Source organism: Pongo abelii, chromosome X (genome assembly GCF_028885655.2).
Source record: "Pongo abelii isolate AG06213 chromosome X, NHGRI_mPonAbe1-v2.0_pri, whole genome shotgun sequence".
Lineage (NCBI taxonomy): Eukaryota > Metazoa > Chordata > Mammalia > Primates > Hominidae > Pongo > Pongo abelii.
In genome coordinates, this window is record NC_072008.2 from 50,482,818 (window position 1) to 50,508,558 (window position 25,741).

At 40.6% G+C, this 25,741-nt stretch overlaps 2 protein-coding genes across 3 annotated transcripts in view; one reads left to right on the forward strand and one right to left on the reverse strand.

Moving 5' to 3' along the window:
- Positions 1-229: 229 nt before the first annotated feature.
- Positions 230-10,522, reverse strand: AKAP4 (A-kinase anchoring protein 4). 2 transcript variants are annotated; one of them, XM_024240740.2, is made up of 6 exons: positions 10,317-10,522; positions 8,117-8,212; positions 7,006-7,056; positions 6,356-6,457; positions 1,768-3,900; positions 230-574 (listed from the first exon to the last, which is right to left on the reverse strand). In XM_024240740.2, exons 1-6 carry the CDS (start codon positions 10,341-10,343, stop codon positions 419-421), a joined length of 2,565 nt encoding a protein of 854 aa, XP_024096508.1. In that variant the 5' UTR covers positions 10,344-10,522; the 3' UTR covers positions 230-418. The 2 variants fall into 2 exon arrangements, with proteins under 2 accessions (XP_024096508.1, XP_024096509.1); XM_024240741.2 differs by lacking the exon at positions 10,317-10,522 and adding an exon at positions 9,683-9,911.
- Positions 10,523-14,219: 3,697 nt separating this feature from the next.
- Positions 14,220-25,741, forward strand: part of CCNB3 (cyclin B3) — a 96,297-nt gene continuing 84,775 nt past the window's right edge. The window contains exon 1 of the mRNA XM_054544556.1: positions 14,220-14,397. The gene's annotated coding sequence lies outside the window, so the exon portion shown is untranslated. The remainder of the gene's footprint in view (positions 14,398-25,741) is intronic.

The window sequence follows — 25,741 nt, forward strand, 5'->3', positions numbered from 1 at the left end:
AATAGGAAGGCCACAGGTGGGAAAACTCTAAATAGACTGTGAATTGAGATTTGGACAAACCAGATTACTTAGGGACCTTACATGAATTATATCCCTGTGTCCTCAGTGCTCAGAAAATAATCCAGGGTGAGATCTGAATACAACTCCAACACTGTATCACCATTCCTGGAAAATGAGCCAATTCCCTTCTCTTGTCTTGGAAATAGCTGATCAAAAAAACAATGACACATTTATTTTTATTTTTTTTTTTATTTTCTTTCCCAGTTTGTTGACACCTCTTACATTCACAGGCAACTGCTCAAGTGTATTGGGAAATACAGTTGCGTATTGTGCAGTTGACTGGCCTGATGGTGGGGGTGCTCTGGCTGGGATGGAATGCTGCTAGGGGGGCTAAGATGAAGAGGAGTCAAGGATCAGCTCACAGGTTAGTGAGCAGCCAGTCCAGCAACTGTTTCCTGGCCACCTTTCCCACAGCTTCATCCAGTTGCCGTTCCTTGGCAAACTTCATGACCTCTTGAAGAAGACCTCCTACACTGTACCCCTTCTCTGCTGCTTTAGCTGAAACCTGAGGAAGCTGTGGGGAAAACAGAGCTAGTGTGAGTTGCATGATGCTTTTTGGAGGAAAGACCTGCTGGACAAAGTGAACTAACACCCTTCTACCACCCAGCCCCCTCAATCCCAACCTCCTCACCCACACCCACCACCTTCCCGCCCATGATTCTAGGATTAGGGTACAGCATGTCATAGATCTAGGACTAGAGGCTGCTGACACATCTTTCCTTTTCCCTTGAAACTTCTCTAATGACATAGATCAAAATGTCAAAGATACTTTCTTTTTTGAGCTTCAAAAGCACACTCTGAAATTAGTTGTGTTCATTAAATACTTTTCACCAGATGCTGGACTCTTCAGTTAGTCTGTGCTGATTGCTAGGTCAAGGTTTGGGGTTGTCATTTCCCCACCTCCCTAAAAAAGTATGAGACTTGGAGTAGGGAGGATTGTCTGGCCTTGGCTCCTGGACTGAAAATAAGTTTGTTAAGTATTTGATGTTTCTGGAATCCATCTAATGCAGGAAACTCAGCTGTCAGATAGGAGTGTGTGTGTGTGTGTGTGTGTGTGTGTGTGAGAGAGAGAGAGAGAGAGAGAGAGAGAGACAGAGAGAGAATGTGCATCTGTATGAATGTATGAATGCTGGCCTCCATGGAATCTGAGGAGCAGGGCCAGGACTAGGGTCAGGCAATGAGGCACCTAGGGCATAAAATTTAAGGAGACGGGACTCTCAGGGCACTTGCAGGACCCATGAGTTTGGGGGAGGAGCATAGGGAAAATAGTAAGAGACAAGTTTCAAACTGTTTCTGGTAGGTCAAGCACAAAATTAGTCCATGATACTTCCAACACCTCAAGAAGTAGGGAGGAACTCCATTTTCCTTTTTTGTTCCCTCCTCTCTAGAGTACTTTGGGGGATCTTAAAACTCAAAACATAAGACTTAATCATTCCCCAATGTTTTATAAAATAGTTTGTCAAAAGGGTCACTGATGAAATGCGTTAATCTCACTCTCCTCCTCTTGGTGGAAATGCACAGGCCTTGAGGTGTCCACTTAGCTAGTGGTTCACCATTTTTGTGTCTTTTTATGAGGTGAAAGTAATTCATGAAGCACACGGTAAAGAATAGACTTGAAACTGGAATGATCTTGGGCTCTAAGTACAATGCTGCCTCCCTGCCTCTGCCCATTCCAACTTTCTTCTTGTGTCTTAATGCATTACTTACCTTTTCCAGTTGTCCATCCTTATCTCCCATGAAGTAGAGCATGGGCACATTAAACTGGGAGGCTGCAATCCACTGCAGGACAGCCTGGAGCTGCTTCTGCAAGCTATTTGTAGAGCACTGATTATTGACAATTACTTCATGTCCAAGAGAGTCTTGATAGTTCTGTGGCATTGCACCCCTGTGAATGCATCTGGTGCCCCTGAAATTGGGCTTATTTGCCGAGGCTGCTTGTTCTTCCAACTCAGCAAGGGCTGCCCCATCGTTGCTATACTTAGCCATGATAAGGCAGAGCTTCATCACAGATTCTACCAGTTTATCTATAAATTGCCAGTTCGCTTGCTTCATCCCACTGATACAGTCAAGTTCTTGATGCTCCTGGCATTGTTCTTCCCCTTTGTCAGATCTCTTGGACATGGAAGCTTCTTTGCTTACCCTGGGCTCAGAACGCTTGTTCTCACCTTCGCATGGATCCTCACATTTGAAGGGGTTCTCATTGAGCAGTTTCTGAATCAGCATTAGAACGATGTTTGACATATCCATTTTCTGGGAGTCCAGGTGTTGGTTCTCCTTTTGACAGGTGGATGGTCCAGGGGCTCTGTGAGATTCTAGTTGTTTCACTGAAAGTGCTTTGGCACTTTGGCCACCTCCACACTTTTCATATTGAGTACTCTGAGCCATATAGCCCATGGTGGAACCAGGACAGTCTTCTTCACATGTATCTTTGCCCTTAGTCTGCTGGGTCAGATGGTACTGGATCAGCTTAAGGGCAGAGACAATCAGGTCCTTGGCCAGTGAATCTGTGGAAGCATTGATCTTTTCTCCTTTCTCATCTTTATTGCTGCATGCTTTGGTAGCCACCTTGCATGGGTTTCCTTGCTTTTGGTTCCAGATGGTCAGGCCCTCTTTGAGAATGTGTTCACCAACTTTCTCAGCACTAGTCAGTGACTTGCATGGGTCTGATTTCATTTTGCCTTTGTCCCTCTCTTTCATTTCAGCTTTCATGGTGGAGAATTCAAGACTCTGGTTCCTGCATTTGGGATCATGGGACCCAGCTTTTAAAGATGCATATGACAGACTCTGAGACTTAGTCTCTTTCTCCTCACCAATAAGGGCACTGACCAAGCGCTTCAGCATGGCTTCCATGATGTCTGTAGCATTTTGTTTCCACTGGTTGAACAGATTTCTCTTGACAGCTGAGACAAAGTCTGAGTCAGTCATCAGGACCCCAGTAATATTATGCAGGTTCTTCATGCAGGAATCAATCAAATCGGACACAATCTCCTTGGTGTGCCTTAGCAACACCCTCTTCAGGACCACACATGCTGGAATTGGCTTCCCAGAGCTGTGCACTTTCAAGGTCTTCATGACAGAGACCATCATGTCAGATGCCACCTGATTTGCATAAACCATGAGCCCCTTGCTGATGGAATCTGCAAATTCTTTGCTCTCTCTCTGGGACATCTGTTTGTCTCCACTTTTGCTCTTGTTGGATAATTCACCATATAGAAAGGTTTTCTGGCCACCTTCCCTGGACTCCTCTCCAGTGCCACGCATTTCTGCAGCGGTCAGTTCCACAGCTTCATGGGCCATTTCAGAAGCAATCTTGCTCGCAGCAGTTCGGGGACTGATTCTCTCTTTGTTCCCAGGGGATGGACAGATTGAATGATGAAGGCATTTGCTTTTACCTTCCAATTTATCCTTGATTTCCTTATGAGCCATCTGGATTACTAGAGAAGATAGTCGGTTGACGTAGAAGGAAAGGTCATCTATAGAACATTCTCCATCAGGGGACGTGACTGCTCTCTGAGTGCTAGGAGGTTTGGCTGGAGGAGCTGAAGGACTTTGATTATTGTTGGTGTTTTTAGCTGCTGTCATTTCTAGACGTAGGTTTTGAGGTCTGTTCATCAAATAATCTATGTTCACTTGATCGGCATAGACACTGTAGCAGTTCTCAGAGGATGCTCTGTGATATTCGCCCTCTGTGTCTCCTACTTTATGTTTACAGGTAGAGGTTGAGGGGCTCAGTGCATGTTGGAAACCCAAGGCATACTTCTGGAGATCACTGAGAAGCCAGTTGAGGACACTTACAGGATCAGAGGGAGCTTGTTTGAAAAGGCACACAGATCCCTCCGTCTAAAAAAAGAAGAAGACATAGCCATAAGAGTTTGGGTAGGCTACTTCTTTCCCTTATTTTATTTAGAAGATGTATCAGATTAGGGATTTGACCTCTTAGAGTTTGTATGGGAACATAACATCCAGTTATATCCATTAGTACACATTCAAGCAGAAGTGGCAGCAACAAAAGTTCAAAGTATATACATGTGTATACTTTATACAAGTGTTATCAATATATGTCTGCCAACTCATATGAATATGTTGTATCTCAATGTGTCAAAAATGTGTCAGTGTGTCTGTTGTGTGTGTATATATGCATGAAAATATAGCAGTTCACATGTGTGAACATCTCAGAGATGTGAGAATGTGCCATTCTGTATTGTTAGCATGTGAAAATGTGCCTCTGTGTGTGTGTGCATATGTGTGACTATGTCTAAGCATGTGTAATAATGTGTTGACATTGTTACCTATCGTATATGTCTACTGTATAGGCTGACATGTGCATGTTAGTATGCATATTTGTACATGTGTGAATGTCAAAATATGAGTGTCTATGTCAGTGTGTCTCTGAATATGTAAATGAGCAAGTGTCAATTTGAGTAATCTGCATATATGTGTGTAATATAAATTCACTAGTATGTATCATGCAGCTATAAATGCATTTATGTATGTTAAAGCATAAATTCACATATTAACATACACATTCATTAATATAATAGATACAATTTTAATATATGAATGTATATGTATGTTAAAACATGAATATGTGTAAACAGGTGATTGTATAATGACTATGTATGTTCATAAATTGGGTATCAATTTATGCTATATTTATATGTTATGTCAATATTTGACCATGTGTATGTCAATGTTGTACATACCCTGGTATTTGAGTATGTGTGTGAGTAGGTGTGTTATTGCATTTGTGTCAACAGTGTATGTATCAATATGAACAAACAAGTGTGTTAGTAAATATGTGTCGCTTAGTGTAAGTTTATGTGTATGTCAGCATGACTGTGTATGACCATATATGTCTTTGCATAGATATGTATATTTATAAGCATGTATACCAATAAGAGTCTGTATGGTCACTATGTTTTGATCAAGTCTTATGCATGTAATGTGTGTGAATGTATGTTCATGCATTGTGTAATATGGGTGTTTATGTGTGTCCTGTGTAGGCATGTCACTGCATCTGACTCTGTATGACTTTGTATATCTTTGTATATGTGTGTCATTGTTTATGATCAGTTTAAGTTTGCTACATCAATGCTTGTGTGTGTCAATATCAAATGTAGCCAAGCATGTATTTATCATTGCTTGTATAAATTGTTTTTTTGTAAATGTATATAAATGTATACATTGATGTGTGTATCATTTTGTATAAATTTATATGTGTATATCTATGCCTGTGACTGTGTATGCCCATGTCCAGATATGTGTATATGTACTATATACACATATTCCACCCAACACTAACTACCAAGCCCTCTGCTCCTTCTATTGCTTCCTCTCTTTTCACTGAATTTCTGGAAATGTGAGGTCATGACAAAGTCAACTTTTTGCAAATGAGCTTAAGTTACAATCAAGCAGATCTGCATTGTATGTAGGAAACATGGGCTGCTTTTTCAAAAATTAATGCCAGGTATAATTTATCCCTTTCTTAAGACTCCAAAATTGAGTTGGCCATATCCAAGTAAACTGAAAACTGTTTGGATACTGTAATGTAAACTTGTTTTTCCTTCCTTGGGGGCCACTCCTTTCACTCCAGAGGAGTCTGGGGTCAGAAATAATGTTGTGGTTATAATATGAGCCTAGAGACACAGAACAAGAAACATTTGATTCCTTTGCATTAAAGTCAAATATCCTGTCCTATTACCAGCCACTCCAGGCTTGTAGGCATGAGAGGGTGACTTGTTGTATGCTCCAGTGCCCTCCCAAAGCCAGGACCCTAACAGATATAATTTTGGATACTTAAACAAAACCAAAAGGAGTTTGTATGTCACAGTGGCATGCAAGTCTAATTGCTTCTAACTTTAAGCTACTCAACAGCCTAGGTAATCTCTTAGACGACAAGGTAAGGACAAGGCACTCAAATTCTTGGTGGTTATGGATTGTCTCTGCTCCATACCCTTCTTTCTTCCTTGCTGGATGCTGGGCAATGTGGGGCACACAAGTCCGTTACCAGCCAGCGAAGAACATTACAAATAGTCTTGTGTGATTCTGATTGGATGGGTAGCTGGAAATCAGGAGAGGGCATTCTGAGCCTCTGTGATTAGTGCCATTATTAAGTACCTGGGTGTTGAACTTACTGTGGTCTTGAACTTAGGCCTGTGTTCTCTAGAATGTCATAGTATTCAAATTGATAAGCCTGTTTGACAGTAGGTGTCTTACCATGTCTGATCCAGAGTCCTCAGACTCATCATTGAGCTCTGAGAATTAGAAGTGGTAGAATCTCAGAGGTTAAGTATACCTTAGACTGGTCTTTCTTCTCAGTGTCCTTGATCACGATAATCTCTTTTTCTTCCAGACTTCCCAGGTTTAAGTTGCCTTCTGAGCTGGAACCAGCAGCATCCTATGGAATTAAAGGGTGAGATTCTTAAAGAGTTACTTTTGGAGATTTCTCCAAGCTGCCCCCTTAGGCTATGACTTCAAATCGTGAATGTTATGACTTCTTTTATCTTTTTTCTTTCTGCAGGAGAGGTAGGCTTGTGAGGCTAGCTAATCTTTGAAGAATGAGACGAAGTTCCCTCCACAAATTACTACTCCCTACTGTGAAGATGCTCACAAAGCGGTCAATCTCAAGAACTATATTCATCACCCTTTGGATGGGTTTTCTTTTAAATAAAAAAATAAAAAACAACTTTTCTGACATGCTATCTTCCATGTTTTATCTCTTTCAGTCCTACCAGCAACTTAAGTGGCTTCTAAAATGAGACTTGATATCAAGAGTGACAGTAAATTCAGAACCAGGGATCTTGGGCTCATGAGAATGCTGGCTTTCCCCCTGAGTCCCCTCCACCTTTCCCCTCTCTCCCCCAACATTTTCCATTCTTCATACTTCACTGATAACCCTTTTCAGCAGCTTCCCACCGATTCTGACTCTGAGCAGAGAATACGCACCTTGTAATCTTTATCTTCTACATTCAGGGTGGACACATCGACAAAGCATATCTGCATCAAATTAGAAGGGTGAATTTAGAAAAACTCTAGAGAAAGGGGCATAATTTCTCTTTCTTGGAGATGATAATAGCACCTACCTCAGAGGGTTCTTGTGAGGATTAACTGAGATATTATATGGAAAGCATGTAAAAGCAGATTGCCTGGCACATAGTGAGTATCCAATAAATGTTAATATTGTGATTATTGTTAGGCAGACAGAATCTTAGCATTAGTACATTTCTTAAATGAGAATACCAGCCTCCTGTCAGAGTGAGGCCCAAGGTACAATATCCACATGTATTAATTGAGAAAACTGAGAAGAGAAATGGCTTGCCCAACTGACACAAACTTAAATGTGGAGCTTGTATTAGAACTCAATTTTCCTGGCTTCCAGTTTAGAACACTTGCTACTACACTAGTGTTTCTCAAAATTTATTTTATTATTAATAATATAGAATATTTTAAGTAGTGTATGGATAAATATTTCTGCATTTAATAGGTGAATTTTATTGTGCGTTAGGGAGAATACATACTAGAACACCAAACCTGGGATATTATGGATATTTCTTAGCATGACTGTAATTTTTAAAATGTAAGTCAATTTTCTAAACATTGTAAAAATACATATTAATTAAATAATAGTATGTGTGGCATTTGAACATGATTGAAGACTGCGAAGCCCTGTGAAATTACTTGAAGTTTGGGAAACAGACCATGAAGCATTTTGCCCTCCTGAGGGGTCCTAGGGTAACATTGTTAGCTAGGCAATATTATTATGACTTAAGAGATCTCAACTAATAGAGGCTGGTTGCCAGGCAACCACCACTCCTCCCTCAGGCTCCTCCCCAGCCTCCCCTCCCCAGGTCCTTTACATCACACCACACCCTGCCCCTCCCTTGATTTTTATCTCTGTGTGATGTATGAGCACGCTGGCCCCTGACAGACCTTGTTGAGCTTGGTTGCTTGGAGAAGTCAGGGTATCATCGTCCATTAGTTTATCTTGGGCCCCAGGATATCTATACCCATATGCCAATTTTTCCTACTCCTCAGCATGAGTCATTTTTTATCTTACCACTTTCCGGTCCTGATCTTGCTGTCCTTCTGGGTTGTAGAGATCTACCTTGCACACACCCCTGTGGCTGCGTAACCAGTCAATATCATCAGACATCTGGAAAGAGAAAGAAAAGAAAGCTGAAATGCTTATATATGGTTTTTGGAAACCGGGTCAGTTTGGATAAGAATCTCTGGAGGGGTTCTGAAATCCATTTCTGTTTCATATATAGGTTTAGGCTAGGAACTGGTGGGGTGAGCAGTGGGGGACACATCGAGATGTTTGAACTTGATGCTCAGGATCATTATCTTTTAGCAAAATCCGTAGTCTTCTTTAATTTAGACTCTCCACACCAAGTATTTGGAATCATGAGAGTATGATGACCTGGGAATCAAATTTAAAAGGAAATCTAGTGACTTTGGGGATTACATTTAGTGATTTACTTCTACACAACTCTACTAACTAAATCTCTCTGATCTCCACATTTCTTTACCCCCTCGAGTACCTTCAAAAAACTCCAGCTCACATTACCCCCTCTAACTTAATTCTAGCTAACTCCAGTTCAACCAGTCTTTCCCATTACACTAAAGAAAGTGAAATTAGATAAATAGCTATAACACATCACTCAAAGCCATTGGAAAATATTAAAGTCAATAGCAGTAAATAAATAGCCGTTTTATTAAAACAACATATACAATTTCAATATATAGAACAAGATTTTGAATGCTGAGAAAACCCAGTCTAATAACCATAAATATAACACCGAGAGACAGAAATCTGAGGGAAGACCAGACCCTGATCCAATAGGATCAAGTTTAATTTATTTTAGAAAGAAAAAATAATCTCTGCCAACTTCCTTCCACCATCACCCCCCGCCACCACCTCCCAACCCAGTCTGGAACTAAAAGTAAAAAGGAAATGACAGAAGCCAGTGACTGATTTTTGCTACATAAGACCTGAGATTTATGCTTAGAACACACAGTTAAGAGCTCAGTAGACTTGTTTTTGGTATCTGGGGCTTGAATTTGATTTCTTTTTAAATTTTAACAAGAGAAATCCTTTTTGCCAAGTATTAGAGGGCTATTGAATTCCCCCTCCCACCCTCCCCACTCCCGCTCTCCCTTCTGCCCTTCCCCTCCCCTCTCTCCCCACTCCCTCCCCTTTCCATTCCCTCCCCATTTCTCCCCTTCCCCTTTCTCCCCCTTCCCTCCCCCTCCCTCCCCTTCTCTTTCTCCCTTCCTCCTTCTTTCCTTCCACCCCTTCTCTATTCCCCTACAGCATATTAATAATAGCTATTCTCTAATGGCTATCCTTTCACATGATACTACTACATTCCTGCTCTTTACCATTCCTGCCTCCAACCAAGATCTTTTTGAACTCTTCCTTCAGAAATCTCTGTGAAACCTTGAAAAAGTTATAGGAAAAGACTCACTCTGAAGAGGGAGTTTCTTTTTTTCCAAGAGCTACATAGAGAACACTAGCCTAGTAAAAAAAGAGGTGGAGGCATAGAGTCCCTCATGTGATTCAGAAACAGCCTAAGTCCAAGTCCAAAATAACTGTGAAAAATAAAATTTATGAATTCATTACCTTGATGATGAAGTTCTTTTAGACGTTTGGCTGAAAACGTGACACCCAGAAGGGAGATGTGCCCCTTTAGATGGAACTGAGAAGTGCCAAGTTCTTGGGCACCTGCAGTTGGCTGCCACCCCTGTCAGCTGTTGGACCAGACTGAGGGGCCAGGCTTTCCCCTGCTGCCTCTGACCCTGGGGTGTGGCAACGGAGTTTGTTGGGTCACAATGCCTGAAACTGTCACAACCTAAGCAAAGGTGGGCATGTTGGCAAACTCAGTAACCTATTCCCATCAAAAGCACATCAGGCTGCCTGCGGTGGGACAAACTTTTTCTATTGTCTCTATGAGGGTACACACCATTTTTCTCACATTTTCTCTGGCTCACAGTCCATCGAGATATCCCTTCTCTTTTCATTTCCTGCTAGACCTCCAGAACAATCTAATCATACCCCTACTAGAGAATCAGAGTTATATTGCAAGAGATCTTTAGATTTACATAGAAACAGAGAAATGTTGATCAAAATCTTTTCTGGGTATCCCAAATAAAAGTATGAAAATAGAAACTTGGAGGCTGCCTTAGCAGCTTCTGTAGTTTCACCTCACCATTAAGATGCCCCCTTAGCTAGTCAAAAAGAAGTCAGATGTCCCTACCATTGTAGTATCAGAGTACGCCATCATGTAGGACCCTGGAATGATGTTTTCTTGTCGATTTGGATGCTGTGATGACTCTTCCAGTCTGCCTCAAGATACTGCTTTTTTCTTCAACTCTCCATGCCCTCCTACAGCCTTGACTGCCAGCTGGTGCCAGAGTTACCTCTTCATGACATCACCGTTTCTATAGAGAACAGTGACAGCACAAAGTTGGAGGGCTCTAAGGATTCTGTGTGCTCGAAGTGGTCTAGCAGGCTCTGACCTTCCCTATGAGAAATAAGTTGTCCAGAGAAAGGCTGATCTAGTTGAGACAGGGTCTGTCTTTTACAGACTCCTTAGGCCATGAAAGAGTTAAACTCCACTTAATCTTTTCAATCTGGCCAGTGCTGGTTTGTTGGCTACAGTATGTGTTAGAGATTTATCCACTACACTTTGAGATGCCTTCATCTCATCTTACTGAGTTTAGCCCCAGTTTGGAAATATTATCCCACAACCAAATGTCTCTCACTGTGCCCAAGTCTCATCTTGTCTTTCCTTGTCTTTTCTCCATGTCTCCACTTTAATACTGCATGCATGTAAATAAATGCATCTGAATTAACAATCAGTTGAGATGATCCCCTAAAAGAGTTTCATATTCTTGGTTCTACCTCCATTTATTATTTTTCCTGTTGCCCTGAGATTGCATCTCTAACTCCGCTATATGATTTTGATCCTGTTAGTTCATGGTGTCAAAGAGAAACAGAGCCTGGAATTTGTTAGAGGCGGCAAGACAGATTTTATTCAGGCCACTGCAGTAAAGGAGAGAGACTTCTGATGAACAGATCTCAACTCCACTGAAACAAAAGGCAGGGTGTGCTAAGGAAAAGTACCGAAGGACATTGAGTGGGGGTGAGCTTGGTCAATGTATTGGGGCATCTGTGTTTGCTAATGGGTGCTTATTAAAGTTAGGTTCCCTATGTTCACAATGTCAGGTTTATAAAGAAAAACATAATTAAGAACTATAAAGAAAGAAATGAAATAAACAAAGTAAAATCAAAAAAAGAAAAGAAAAGAAAGCTAAGCTCCTACCTTCCCATAGAGACAGGGAGACATGGACCCTATTTTTCTTGATCATTACATTACAAAGGGATGGCTTCCAGGTTGTTGAGAAAGACAGTCCTGGGTTGTAGAAGATACATCTTAAAAGAAGAGAGAAAGAATTTACAATTGCAAGTTTTCTAAAGTACATGCTGTAAGGAAGGGAGTCAGGGCCTGTAGTCAGGTTTTGGCCTGAACAAACAGTAAATTCTTTTGGCAGCAATGAACTGTCTCAGGAAGGGATTTTAAGGGGGGCTAGGATTGTCATACTAGGGAAATGGCCTTTTGGCAGCTTTGAATTGTCTCAGGAAGGCATTTTAAAAGGGCTGAGATTGTCATCCTAGGGAAATGGCCTTGAGCTGATAGAAACTACGCTGGTGTTTGTTCAAGTCTCTTAGTGTGTGTATGTGTTGGGGGGCAGGTGGATGAAATTGTGCTGAAAGTTGCAGTTCTTATAGGCCAAAGTTGAGGCCTAGTTGAGAAGTGGGCTCAGAGAAGCCTGACTAAAGTTTGATCATGAAGAGGGTCTTTGTTGCTTTTCCTATACCATCCTTTTGTCAAGGGGCAACTTTTGATGATTAAAGACAAAGTTGGAGCTCCTGTGTCTGGCTCATCTCTGTGGAATATGAAACAAAGGAAGAAAATGTTTACATATTCTTCAAGCACAAGAAATCATATCTCTAAGAGATTAAAAACAAAACAAAACAAAAACAAAAACTCTGTGTCTCTCAGCCCAGAAAGGAACAACCATGATTCATGCCTGGAAAATGTCTTAGTAATCCCCAAATGACAAAGAGAGAACTACTATGGATGATTAGAGCACTCTCCCAGGGCACCTGAATCCTGTCATCCTGGAGGCTAACCAGGAGCAGGTAAGAGCAGCATTTGGATGTGAAACCAATGAGCAAAATGTAAGGGAAGAATCAAGGCAGACCTGGCTCAGTCATAGGTCACAGTAAATTTACTGCCTCTTCCTTCTCTTCATGAGGCTCTCAAATTGGTCTGTACTGAGTAGAGGGGGTGGAGCGCAGGTGAGGGATAAGGGATGTTCAAACAGTCAAAGTAAGGAATATATTGTATTAGTGTGTGAAGGTGTGTGAATAGTCTGCACTTAGGTTTGCCTTTAATAGCCAAATATTGAGATATTAAACACAAAAGCCTTGGTCATCATTTTTTTTTTCTAAGCACCATCATCTATTTTGTAACCTTGTTTATTCTACCCAAACATCTTCTCTTTCACACAAACTTGTGAATAAGAGTGCGAATCAAGACTTTAACTACACTCTCGGTTTGCATTTGGCTAGAAAAAACTATGAAGATAATAAAAATGGGACCTTTGTTTATAATATAATTATCATGAATAATGGCAAAAGGAAATTAAATGAAGTGAACCATCAGCCTTCATGAAATCACTGTCTGTCTGGGAGTCTTGCTGGGTATCTTCCAGCCTCAGATTTAGCCTACCTTTTATGTGATGATTATCAGACATCATTTACTGTGGACCAATATAATTGGGAACACCACTTCTTTTTCTCCTGATTTGTTTTCCTGCCATGAGAGTACACAATGACATTTAGAGCAGCTTCATGCAACCATACTAAAGTGAAAAATTAGTCATTTTGAACATCTTGGCAATGGAACTGTATAATTACTTCTGTCAAATGTTTGTGTTTTGTCTGCATTGTCTGCATTGTACATATTTGTTCTTTCCTATGAGTTATTGGAGGAGTGAAGGGGGAAAATAAAGGACTTTTAAAGTCTATAAACATTATCATAAAAAAATTTCAGGGGGCAACTGCTAAAGATAAGTGGAGTCTTAGGTATGTTAGGGGTTCTTTTATAGGCAGGGGCTTAATTAGGCAGCTAAAGTTCTGTTCCATAACCTTGCGGTAGAAAATGACTTATGGCTAATTTTGAGGGGTGGGCTTGGCTTGGCAGTGGCTATTTCTGGTCAGGCTCTTCCCTTTTATAATTATGAAATTTCCTTCCCCTGATTTCCTAGAACATTTGCTTATTGTCAGGATAATTCATCTGACATTTACTAAATCTGGCCTTGTAGAGTTAGTTACCTTTTCCTATTCCTAGATTACCTACATTGCAAGCCTAGAAGGTTATCTATCTCTTTTTCATTGCATCCACCACGATACTGGGCACACAGGTGGGCTCAAGACACAAGGTTTTGGAATTTTTAGGGCAGGAAACATAATTCAGAAATCACAGCATCATGGGATCTGTAAAAATGACCAAAAAACTTGGTTAGCTATCTGAGTGGGCAGGCTTCTTTCCCAGAGCAATAATTGTCACACTTTGGCGTGCATCAGAATCACCTGGAGGGCTTCAGTTTCTCATTCTACGGGTCTGGAGTGGGGACTGAGAATTTGCCTGGTACTGTGTATTACATGCATTATCTCATTTAATTCACGCACAGCCTTATGAAATGCCTACCACTTTAATTATAAATGACTCGCTGGAGCGCAGAGGCCACGTGACTGCTGGGGGTGCTTGGCAGCACTGGCCACTTCCATCGGCTTGGGGGTGGGGGTGGCGGGGCGCGCGCGCGCGCGTGTGTGTGTGTGTGTGTATGTGTGTGGTGATTAGTATGCCTTTTATTTCTTTCAGGGTCTGGTGATAGAAGAGAAATTCCCTGAGAAAAAGAAAAGTAGAAAGTTACCTACTCTGATCTTCTGGCCCCATCTGGTGGTTTCAAGTCTGACTAAAAAAAAAAAAAAAAGCGCTGATTCGTGATCTCCCCCTGCTGGTGAGAATGGTGGGGTCAATCCGGCCGCCTCTCGTACCGGTTATTCTGAGGTGCATTTCTGTGGAAGCGTTTCCGTTATTCTGAGGCAGTTGGGCTGAGGCGGTTGGTCGCCTCTCTCTCTCTCTCTCTCTGTTCCTCATCTACATTTTGATTGGTTTATTTTTGTATTGTTTTCTTTCAGTTTCCGATTGGTGGAGAAGTTTCTGCTAATAGCTTTTGTTCCAGTCCATCTGTGGCTTGTTAAAGGTATAACATATATTGTCGTGACGAGAGTTTTTGCCTTATATATTGATTATATATTATAAATATAGAAATACATCCTGTGTCAGGCTGGAGATGTGGGAGGAAAACTGGCTGAGGGAACTAGCCTTTAATTAGTTTATTTCCTCCCTGTCAAACCAACAAACTTTTCTGGAACATCTGACAAAATAACCTTTAAAAAGTACTTCAGGCTGACCGTGGTGGCTCGCGCCTGTAATCCCAGCACTTTGGGAGGCCGGGGCGGGCAGATCACCTGAGCTCAGAAATTCGAGAGCAGCTTGGCCACGATGGCGAAACCCCATCTCTACTAAAAAGACAAAAATTAGCTGGGCGTGGTAGCGCACGCCTGTAGTCCCAGCTACTCGGGAGGCTGAGGCGGAAGAATCGCTTGAAACTGGGAGGCGGTGTTGCAGTGAGCCAAGATGGCGCCACTGCACTCCAGCCTGGGTGACAGAGCAAGACTCTGTCTCAAAAGAAAAAAAATTAAATAGCCAGGCGCAGTGGCTCACGCCTGTAATCCCAGCACTTTGGGAGGCTGAGGCGGGCAGATCACGAGGTCAAGAGGTGGAGACCATCCTGGCCAGCATGGTGAAACCCCGTCTCTATTAACAATACAAAAATTAGCTGGGCATGGTGGCATGCGTCTGTAGCTACTTGGGAGGCTGAGGCAGGAGAATCACTTGAGTCCAGGAGGCAGAGGTTGCAGTGAGGCGAGATCGTGCCACTGCACTCCAGCCTGGACGACAGAGTGAGACTCTTGTCTCGAAAAAAAATAGCCGGGCACAGTGGCTCACGCCTGTAGTCCCAGCACTTTGGGAGGCTGAGGCAGGCGGATCATGAGATCAAAAGATCGAGACCATCCTGGCCAACACGGTGAAACCCCGTCTCTACTAAAAATGCAAAAATTAGCTGGGCATGGTGGCATGCGTCTGTAGCTACTTGGGAGGCTGAGGCAGGAGAATCGCTTGAGTCTGGGAGGCAGAGGTTGCAGTGAGCCGAGATCGCGCCACTGCACTCCAGCCTGGCGACAGAGCGGGACTCCATCTCAAAAAAAAATAAATAAAAAATAAATTAATTAAATATATTATTACTTGGTGACAGCTGGGCGCTGCGGTTCACTCCTGTAATACCAGCACCTTCGGAGGCTGAGGCGGGAAGAAAGCTTGAGGGCAGGACTTTGAGACCAGCCTGGGCAACATAGCAAAACTTCCGTCTCTACCAAAAAATAAATGAAATAAAATAAAATTAGCAGTGTGTTGTGGTGCCCGCCTGTAGTCCCAGTTACTCGGGAGGCTGAGGTGGGAGGATCACTTGAGCCTGGGAGGGGGAGGTTGCAGTGAGCCGAGATCATGCCACTGCACTCCAGCCGGGACGACAGAACAAGACTGTCTCAAAAGAAAAAATAATAAAAATTAAATATAGTATTACTTTATGACAGCTGGGCACGGTGGCTCACTCTTGTAATTCCAGCACTTTGAGAGGCTGAGGTGGGAGTATTGCTTGAGGGCAAGAGTCTGAGTTTGAGACCAACCTGGGCAACACGCAAAACCTCCATCTCTACTAAAAGAAAAAAAAAATTAGCTGGGTGTGGTGGCGCGTGCCTGTAGTCCCAGTTACTACGGAGGCTGAGGTGGGAGGATCGCTTGAGCCTGGGAGGTTGATGCTGCAATGAGGAGTGATCTGGCCAACTGCACTCCAGCCTCCTGTGCCTCTTGCTCTCAAGTCAGGATGATGAATCGGGGTAATGACTTCATGTGGCCACTAGGAAGTCGCAGCTGTTGGAAAACATATTCCCATGCAGTAGGAGAACACCCCATACAAAAGCCGTCTTGAGAAGGCGTTCCTCCAATTAAAAGGGAAATTGGTGATTTCTCTTTGACAGAATCACTCCCCATCCTAAAAACTGCATTTTTGTGTGTGTCGTATTTATTGATACATTTCCTTAATATTTCCATTATGAAGATGTGTATAGGTTCAAGGAAGGCAGTAACTGTCTCTGTGTACAACCTAGCAGTGGCTCATGTGCTTAGACACTCAGTAACTCTTGGTGATGTTGAGATGATTATGACAATAGTGATGGTGTTGATTATAAGAGTGGACTCAATCATATGTGTCTTCTGAAATTCTCAACAGTTTTACATTCACCTAGTGAATTTATAATTCACATATCACATTCTGCCTTGTGGTGTATTTGTTTCATTATGAGCTTTATCTTTCCAAAAACAGGACTTCTTGAAGAGAGTGACTGTTTTGCCCATTTTCACTTACCCTGCTAAGGGTAGTACAGGTTCATATATATTAGTAAATGCCTAATGATATTTATATAATTGAAAATAAGTGGTAATGGTTCTTCAAGAATTGCTAGCCCCAGGACCACATAAAAGTGCTTGGTCAAGGCCAAAAACATTGGGTCATCCTGATCCAAACTGCCTGGATTATTGTAATAACTGGCTAACTGGTTCCACTGAATCTATCCTTGCCACTCTTCAGTGTAACAGTTTTTAGGAATTGATATACTTTATTAGCTACTATGTTATTTTTTATAATAGCTTTGTTGAAATATGATTCATATACCATGTAACTCGCTCATTTAAAGTGTACAACTCAATTTTTTTAGTATACTGTGTCACAGAGTTGTACAACCATCACCATAATCAATTTAGAGCTTTTTTAATCACCCCAAGAAGAAACCCTATACCCTTTATCTATCACACCCCAGCTACCCCTCCACCCCTATATCTCCCAGCTTTAGGCAACCACTAATCTACTTTCTGTCTCTATAGGTTTGCCTATTCCGGACATTCAGTATAAATGGAATAATACAACATGTGGTCTTTTGTGACTGGCTTCTTAACATAACATTTTCCAGCAATGAGCTGTAGCAACATGTGTGAAATTTCTGTGAGGGAAGCTCATTGGAGAATCAGTGGCAAGGGTTTTTATTGGGGGCTGGTGATACAGGCACCTCCTGCCTAGCACATACCAAAATTTCAGATTTCTAGGAGGAAATCTGGTGTTCACCATAAACCATAAGGCAAAGTGAGCTCATCTTATCAATTAGTGTTGTGGGAACCCTCCCCAAATCCAAGTTCCCAGATACTAGCCAAGGGCCAACTTTGTAAGCAGGATTTTCAAATGACAATATTCTTAGGTCTAATATGTTAACCCTGAACCACACAGATTTTGACAGGGATTGTGTTGATTCTGTAGATTAATCTGGGCAGTATTGCCATCTTAATATTAAGTAAGCTGATCAATGAACATGGAACATCTTTCCATTTATTTAGGTCTTTCTCTTAATGATGTTTTGTAGTTCTCAGTGTACAAGACAATATCGATGTTGGATTACATGGGTTGATTTTTCAAACTAGCCTTGCATCCCTGGGAGAAATCCCACTTGGTCATGGTATATATTAAATAATGCTTTTAATATGTTGCTCAAATTTGTTTGCTAATATCTTGCTAAGAATTTTGTTTCTATATTCACGAGGGATATTGGTCTGTAGTTTTCCTATTTTGTATTATCTTTGGATGGTTTTGGCATCACAGTAAAAGTGTTCTCATATAATGTGTTAGGAAGTGCTCTCTTTTCTATTTTCTGGAAGTGACAGATGTAGAATTAGTGTTGTTCTTTAAATATTTTGTTTAATTCTCCAGTGAAATCATCTGGGCCTGGAGATTACTCTTTTGGGGAATTTTAAAATTAATAATTGAATTTATTTAAAACTGGGACTATTCAAATGGTATATTTCCTATTGGGTGTGTTGTGGCAGTTTGTGCTTTCCAAGGAATTCATCCATTTCTTTAAGTTGTCAACTTTGTGTGTGTAGAGTCGTTCATTGTATTCCCCTATCCTTTTTATGTCAGTAGGGTCTGTAGTGGAATCCCTTGTTTTATTTCTTTTAAAATACCTTTCATTGAGGTATCACTGATATATTAATAAATACAAAGAGCTGCATATATTTAACGTGTACAATTTGACAAGCTTCTTCATATGTAAACACCCATGATTCCATTACCATAATCAAGGTAGTAGTCATATCCAACACCTCCCAAAGTTTCCTTGTGTCCCCTTGTTGTTGGGTGTATTTTTGGTAAGAACACTTAACACGATATCGACCCTCTTAACAAATTTTGAAGTCCCCAATACTGGATTGTTTTTTGTTTGTTTGTTTGTTTTTTGAGATGGTGTCTCACTCTGTCACCCAGACTGGGGTGCAGTGGCGCGATCTCAGCTCACTGCAACCTCTGCCTCCTGGGTTCAAGAGATTCTCCTGCCTCAGCCTCCTGAGTAGCTGGGATTATAGGTGCCCGCCACTACGCCTGGCTAATTTTTGTATTTTTAGTAGCGATGGGGTTTCACCATGTTGGCCAGGCTGGTCTTAAACTCCTGACCTCAAGTGATCCACCCGCCTTGGTCTCCCAAAGTGTTGGGATTACAGGCATGAGCCACTGCGCCTGGCCCAATACTATATTGTTAACTATAGGCACTGGGTTGTACAGCAGATCTCTAAAATTTATTCATCTATGTCATTTCTGATATTGCTAATATGTGTCTTCTTTTTCTTTGTCAGTCTTGCTAGAGGTTTGTTAGGCTTTTGATCTTTTCAGAGAACCAGACTTTATTTCATTGATTTTTACTCTTGGTTTTTCTGTTTTTAATTTCATTGATTTCTGCTTTTATCATTATTATTCCCTACCTTATGCTTGCATTGGATTTACTTTTCTCTTCTTTTTCTAGTATTGAGGTGGGTGCTTAGAGTATTGACATTTGCCAAATAGAAATTTAAAATTTTTTAGCTACTAAAAAATTTCTCATCCTGTTTTGAAAGTTTTTCTTCCTTTTGCAAGATTATGGAAATATTCTTTTATAGCTTGTCTGGTATTTTCATGGTTTCATTTTTACATTCAAATCTTGGATCCATCTGTAATCTATTTTCATGTAAAAGTAAGGTAGATAATAACAGACTTTCTCTATTAGGCTTTAATACAGAGGTATAGGGAGGAGAAGAAAGGAGAGTTTATGAGAATGTTGTTTACCTGGGAGGAGGGAAATATTGACAAATTGTGGAGTCAAAGGGCTGTGTTCTCTTTTCTCAGTATCTTCTCAGGATGATACCCAAAGAAAAGTTTAAGTCAACTGGAGGTATGCCAGCTAAGGGAAAAATATGTTTAAAAAATTTTGGAAAAATCACAACTTTTACTCAATAATTTTTTGTTGTTGTTGTTGATGTGAAAAGCTAGAAAAAAATAGAATGAAATTGCTTGTTTTGTTATTTTTGTATTGCTGTGGTTTTGGTGGATAGACTTTTTCCTCTCATGACTAAAAACTTAGGGTGACTTGTATTAATGCTATGTTTCCTTTATGTGCATCCCAGTGGGTTACTTGTCTACAATGATGACCTTTACAAGAAGATATTCATTTACTTAGCGAACAGATATTTTTCAGTTATCTATCAAGGAGGCAGATATGGGGTACTGGTCATGTTTGTTCTCTGGAATCAGACTGCTTGTGTTTAAATTCTGGCTGTAATGTTTAAAACATTCCTTCACTCATATACTATCTGCAGGGAATGATAAAAATTTTGTTTTGTTAGCTGTGACCAGAGCTTTTTGCCTTACATATTGATTATATATTATAAATATAGAAATATAACGTGTCACGCTGGAGATGTGGGTGGAAAACTGGCTGAGGGAACTTAGCCTTTAATGAGATTTTTTTTTCCTCCCTGTCAAACCAACAAACTTGTCTGGAACATCTGACAAAATAACCTTTTAAAAAGTACTTGAGGCCTGGTGCGGTGGCTGACACCTGTAATTCCAGCACTTTGGGAGGCCAAGGCAGGTGGATTGCTTTGAGCTCAGGAATTCAAGACCAGCCTGGCCAACATGGCAATACCCTGTCTCTACTAAAAATACAAAAATTAGCCAGGCATGTGGCGGGCACCTGTAATCCCAGCTACTCTGGCTGAAGCAGGAGAATCGCTTGAAACCCAGAGGCAAAAGCTACAGTGAGCCTAGGTCACGCCACTGCACTCCAGCCTGGCTGACAGAGCAAGACTCTGTTTCAAAAGAAAAAAACAAAACAAAACAAAACACAAAAACCTTCACTATAGTATTAGTTCACGAAAAAATCTTTATCCTGCCCTGCACATAGTACATCAGTGAATGCATGTTTTAAACATTACAGCCGGGTGCGGTGGCTCACACTTGTAATCCCAGCACTTTGGGAGGCTGAGGCAGGAGGATTGCTTGAGGACAGGAGTTTGAGTTTGAGACCAGCCTGGGTAGCATAGCAAAACCTTGGTCTCTACCAAACAACAACAAAAAAATTAGCCTGGTGTTGTGGCACGCACCTGTAGTACCGGTTACTCAGGAGTCTGAGGTGGGAGGATCGCTTGAGCCCAGGAGGTTGATGCTGCAATGAGAAGTGATCTCGCCAACTGCACTCCAGCCTCCTGTGCCTCTTGCTCTCGTCAGGATGATGAATCGGGGTAATGACTTCATGTGGCCACTAGGAGGTCGCAGCTGTTGGAAAACGTGTTCCCATGCAGTAGGAGAACACCCCATACAAAAGCCGTCTTGAGAAGGCGTTCCTCCAATTAAAAGGGAAATTGGTGATTTCTCTTTGACAGAATCACTCCCCATCCTAAAAACTGCATTTTTGTGTATGTCGTATTTACTGATACATTTCCTTAATATTTCCATCATGAAGATGTGTATGGGTTCAAGGAAGGCAATAACTGTGTGCAACCTAGCAGTGGCTCATGTGTTTACACACTCAGTAACTTTTGGTGATGTTGATGTTGAGATGATTATGACAATAGTGATGGTGTTGATAATAAGAGTGAACTCAATCATATGTGTCTTCTGAAATTCTCAACAGTTTTACATTCACCTAATGAATTTATAATTCACATATCACATTCTGCCTTGTGGTGTATTTGTTTCTTTATGAGCATCTTTCCAAAAACAGGACTTCTTGAAGAGAATGACTGTGTTTTGCCCATTTTCACTTACCCTGCTAAGGGTAGCACAGGTTCATATATACTAGTAAATCCTTAATGATATTTACATAATTGAAAATAAGTGGTAATGGTTCTTGAAGAATTGCTAGCCTGAGACCATAAAAATGTGCTTGGTCAAGGCCAAGAACGTTGAACCCTGCTGATCCAAACTGCCTGGATTATTGTAGTAACTGACTAACTGGTTTCATTGAATCTATCCTTGCCACTCTTCAATGTAACAGTTTTTAGGAATTGATATACTTTATTAGCTACTATGTTATTTTTTATAACAGCTTTGTTGAAATATAATTTATATACCATATAACTTACTCATTTAAAGTATACAACTCATTTTTTTTTTAGTATCCTGTGTCACAGAGTTGAACAACCATCACCATGATCAATGTAGAGCTTTTTTAATCACCCCCAGAAGAAACCCTATACCCTTTATCTGTCACACCCCAGCCACCCCTCCACCCCTATACATCCCAGCTTTAGGCAACCACTAATCTATTTTCTGTCTCTATATATTTGCCTATTCTGGATATTCAATATAAATTGAATCATACAATATGTGGTCTTTTGTGACTGGCTTCTTAACATTTTCCAGCAACAAGCTGTGACAACATGTGTGAAATGTTGCCTGTGAGGGCAGCTCATTGGAGAATTAGTGGCAAGGGTTTTTATTGAGGACTGGTCATACAGGCATCTTCTGCCTAACACATGCCAAAATTTCAGATTTCTAGGAGGAAATCTGGTGTTCACCATAAGCCATAAGGCAAAGTGAGCTCATCTTATCAACTGGTGTTGTGGTAACCCTCTCCAAATCCAACTTCCCAGATGCTAGCCAAGGGCCAACCTTTGTAAGCAGGATTTTCAAATGACAATATTCTTAGGTCTGATATGTTATCTCTGTTCCACACAGATTTTGATAGGGATTGTCTTGATTCTGTAGATCAATCTGGGCATTATTTCCATCTTAACAATATTAAGTAAGCTGATCAATGAACACGGGACATCTTTCCATTTATTTAGGTCTTTCTCTTAATGATGTTTTGTAGTTCTCAGTGTATAAGACAATGTCTATGTTGGATTACATGGATTGATTTTTCAAACCAGCCTTGCATCCCTGGGATAAATGCCACTTGGTCATGGTATATATTAAATAATACTTCTAATATGTTGCTCAAATTTGTTTGCTAATATCTTGTTAAGAATTTTGTTTCTATATTCATGAGGGATATTGGCCATGGAGTTTTCTTATTTTGTATTATCTTTGGATGTTTTTGGCATCACTGTAAAAGTGTTCTCATATAAGGAGTCGAGAATTGTTCCCTTTCCTATTTTATGGAAGAGACATATGTAGAATTGGCATTACTTGTTCTTTAAATATTTTGTTTAATTATCCAGTGAAATCATCTGGGCCTGGAGATTTTTCTTTTGGGAAATTTAAAAATTAATAATTGAATTTATTTAAAACTGGGACTACTCAAATGATGTATCTCCTGTTGGGTGTGTTATGGCAGTGTGCTTTCGAAGGAATTCATCCATTTCTTTTAAGTTGTCAAATTTATGTGTGTAGTGTTGTTTAAAGTATTCCTTTATCCTTTTTATGTCAGTAGGGTCTGTAGCAGAATCCACTGTTTTATTTCTTTTAAAAAAACTTTTATTGAGGTATAATTGATATATTAATACAAAGAACTGCATATATTTAATGTGTATAATTTGACGAGCTTGTTCATATGTAAACACTCATGATTCCATTACCATAATCAAGGTAGTAGACATATCCAACACCAGCCAAAGTTTCCTTGTGTTCCTTTGTTGTTGTTGTTGGGTGTTTTCTTGGAAAGAACACTTAACATAATATCTACCCTCTTAACAAATTTTGAAGTGCCCAGTGCTGTTAACTATAGGCACTCTGTTGTACAGCAGATCTGTAAAATTTATTAATCTACGTCATTTCTGATATTGCTAATTTGTGTCTTCTTTTTCTTTGTCAATCTTGGTAGAGGTTTGCGAGGTTTTTAATCTTTTCAAAAAACCAGACTTTGTTTCATTGATTTTTACTATTGGTTTTTCTGTTTTTAATTTCATTGATTTCTGCTTTTATCATTAGTTTTTCCTAAGTTATGCTTGCATTGGATTTATTTTTCTCTTCTTTTTCTTGTATTGAGGTGGGTGCTTAGAGTATTGACTTTTAAGCTTTTCCTCTTTTCTAATATTAAATAGTGTTATAAATGTCCCTTTCAGTTTTAGCTGTGGCCCATATATATAGATGTATATATTTTAGCTGTGACCCACGTATATATGTATATATGGTATCATCTATTCTATATATATCATCTGTCTCTCTCCCTATATATATGTACAATATATATTTTATTATATATAATAGTATATAATATTGTATTTTATGTATAATAAAATATACAATGAAATATAATATATAATACAATATATTTATGTATATAATATGTACATTTATTATATATAAATTTAAAAATGAATATATTTATTTTAAATAGAGACAGAATATCCCTACGTTGCTCAGGGTGGTCTTGAACTCCTGGCCTCAGGTGATTGTCCCCATGTTTGCCTCTCAAATTGCTGGTATTACAGGTGTGAGCCACCACACCTGGCCCACAAATTTTGATGTGTTGTGTTTTCATTTTCATTCAGTTCAGTGTTTTTTTTAAATTTTGATTAAACCTTCATCTTTGATCCATGAGGTATGTCGTTTCGTTTCCAAGTGTTCGGAGATTGTTCTGTTATTATTTATTTATTTATTTTGAGATGGAGTCTTGCTCTGTCGCCCAGGCTGGAGGGCAGTGGCACGATCTCGGCTCACTGCAAGCTCTGCCTCCCGGGTTCATGCATTCTCCTGCCTCAGCCTCCCGAGTAGCTGGGACTACAGGCGCCTGCCACCACGCCCGGCTAATTTTTTGTATTTTTAGTAGAGACGGAGTTTCACCGTGTTAGCCAGGATGGTCTGGATCTCCTGACCTCATGATCCACCCGCCTCGGCCTCCCAGAGTGCTAGGATTACAGGCATGAGCCACCACGCCCGGCCCTGTTGTTCTGTTATTCTTGTAACTGATTTCTAGTTTGATCCCATTGTGGTCAGAGAACATACTGTGTTATGAGTTCAATTCTTATTTTATTTGCTGAGATTTGTTTTACAATTGAGGGTATCATCTATTTTGGTGAAAGTTCCATGGGCACTTGAAATGAATGTGTGTTTTTTTTTTTTTTTTGCGGGGGGGACGTGTTCTATAAATGTCAATTAGATTCTGTTTGTTGCTGTTGTTGAATTCCTCTATACCCTTGCTGATTTTTTATCTAGCTGATTTTTAAAAATCAATTACTGAGATAAGGATGTTGAAGTCTCCAACTGTAAATGTGGATTTGTCTATTTCTCCTTTCAATTCTGTCAGTCTTTGCTTCGTGTATTTTGCAGATCTGTTGGTTGGTACATACACGTTTGAGATTGCTGTATCTTCTTGGTCGATTGACTCTTTTATTATTATGTAATGTTTCTCTCTGACCCTGTTAATTTACTTTGCTCTGATATTACTTTAACTGATATTAATATAGCCACTTCTGTTTGTTTAAAATTAATGTATGCATGATATATCTTTTTCCACTTTTTAATTTCCACCTGCTTATATCATTGTATTTGAAGGGGGTTTTCTTGTTGACAGCATGTCATTGGGGTGTGCTTCTTTTTTTTTTGAGACAGAGTCTCCCTCTGTCACCCAGGCTGGAGTGCGATGGTGCGATCTCGGCTCACTGCAATCTCCACTTCCCGGGTTCAAGTGATTCTCCTGCCTCAGCCTCCTGAGTAGCTGGGAATACAGGCGCGCACCACCACGCCTGGCTAATTTTTGTATTTTTAGTAGAGACGGAGTTTCACCATGTTGATGTTGGTCAGGCTGGTCTCGAATTCCTGACCTCATGATCCATCCACCTCAGCCTCCTAAAGTGCTGGGATTACAGGTGTGAGCCACCGCACCAGGCCTTGTGTGTGTGTGTGTGTGTGTGTGTGTGCGTTGTGTGTGTGTGAGACAGTCTCACTCTGTTGCCCAGGCTGGAGTGCAGTGGCGCAATCTCGGCTCAGTGCAACCTCTGACTCCCAGGTTCAAGCAATTCTTGTGCCTCAGCCTCCCAAGCAGCTGGGACTACAGGGGCGGGCCACCACACCCAGCTAATTTTTTGTATTTTTAGTAGAGACAGGGTTTCACCATGTTAGCCAGGATGGTCTTGATTTCCTGACCTCCTGATCCGCTCACCTCGGCCTCCCAGAATGCTGGGATTACAGG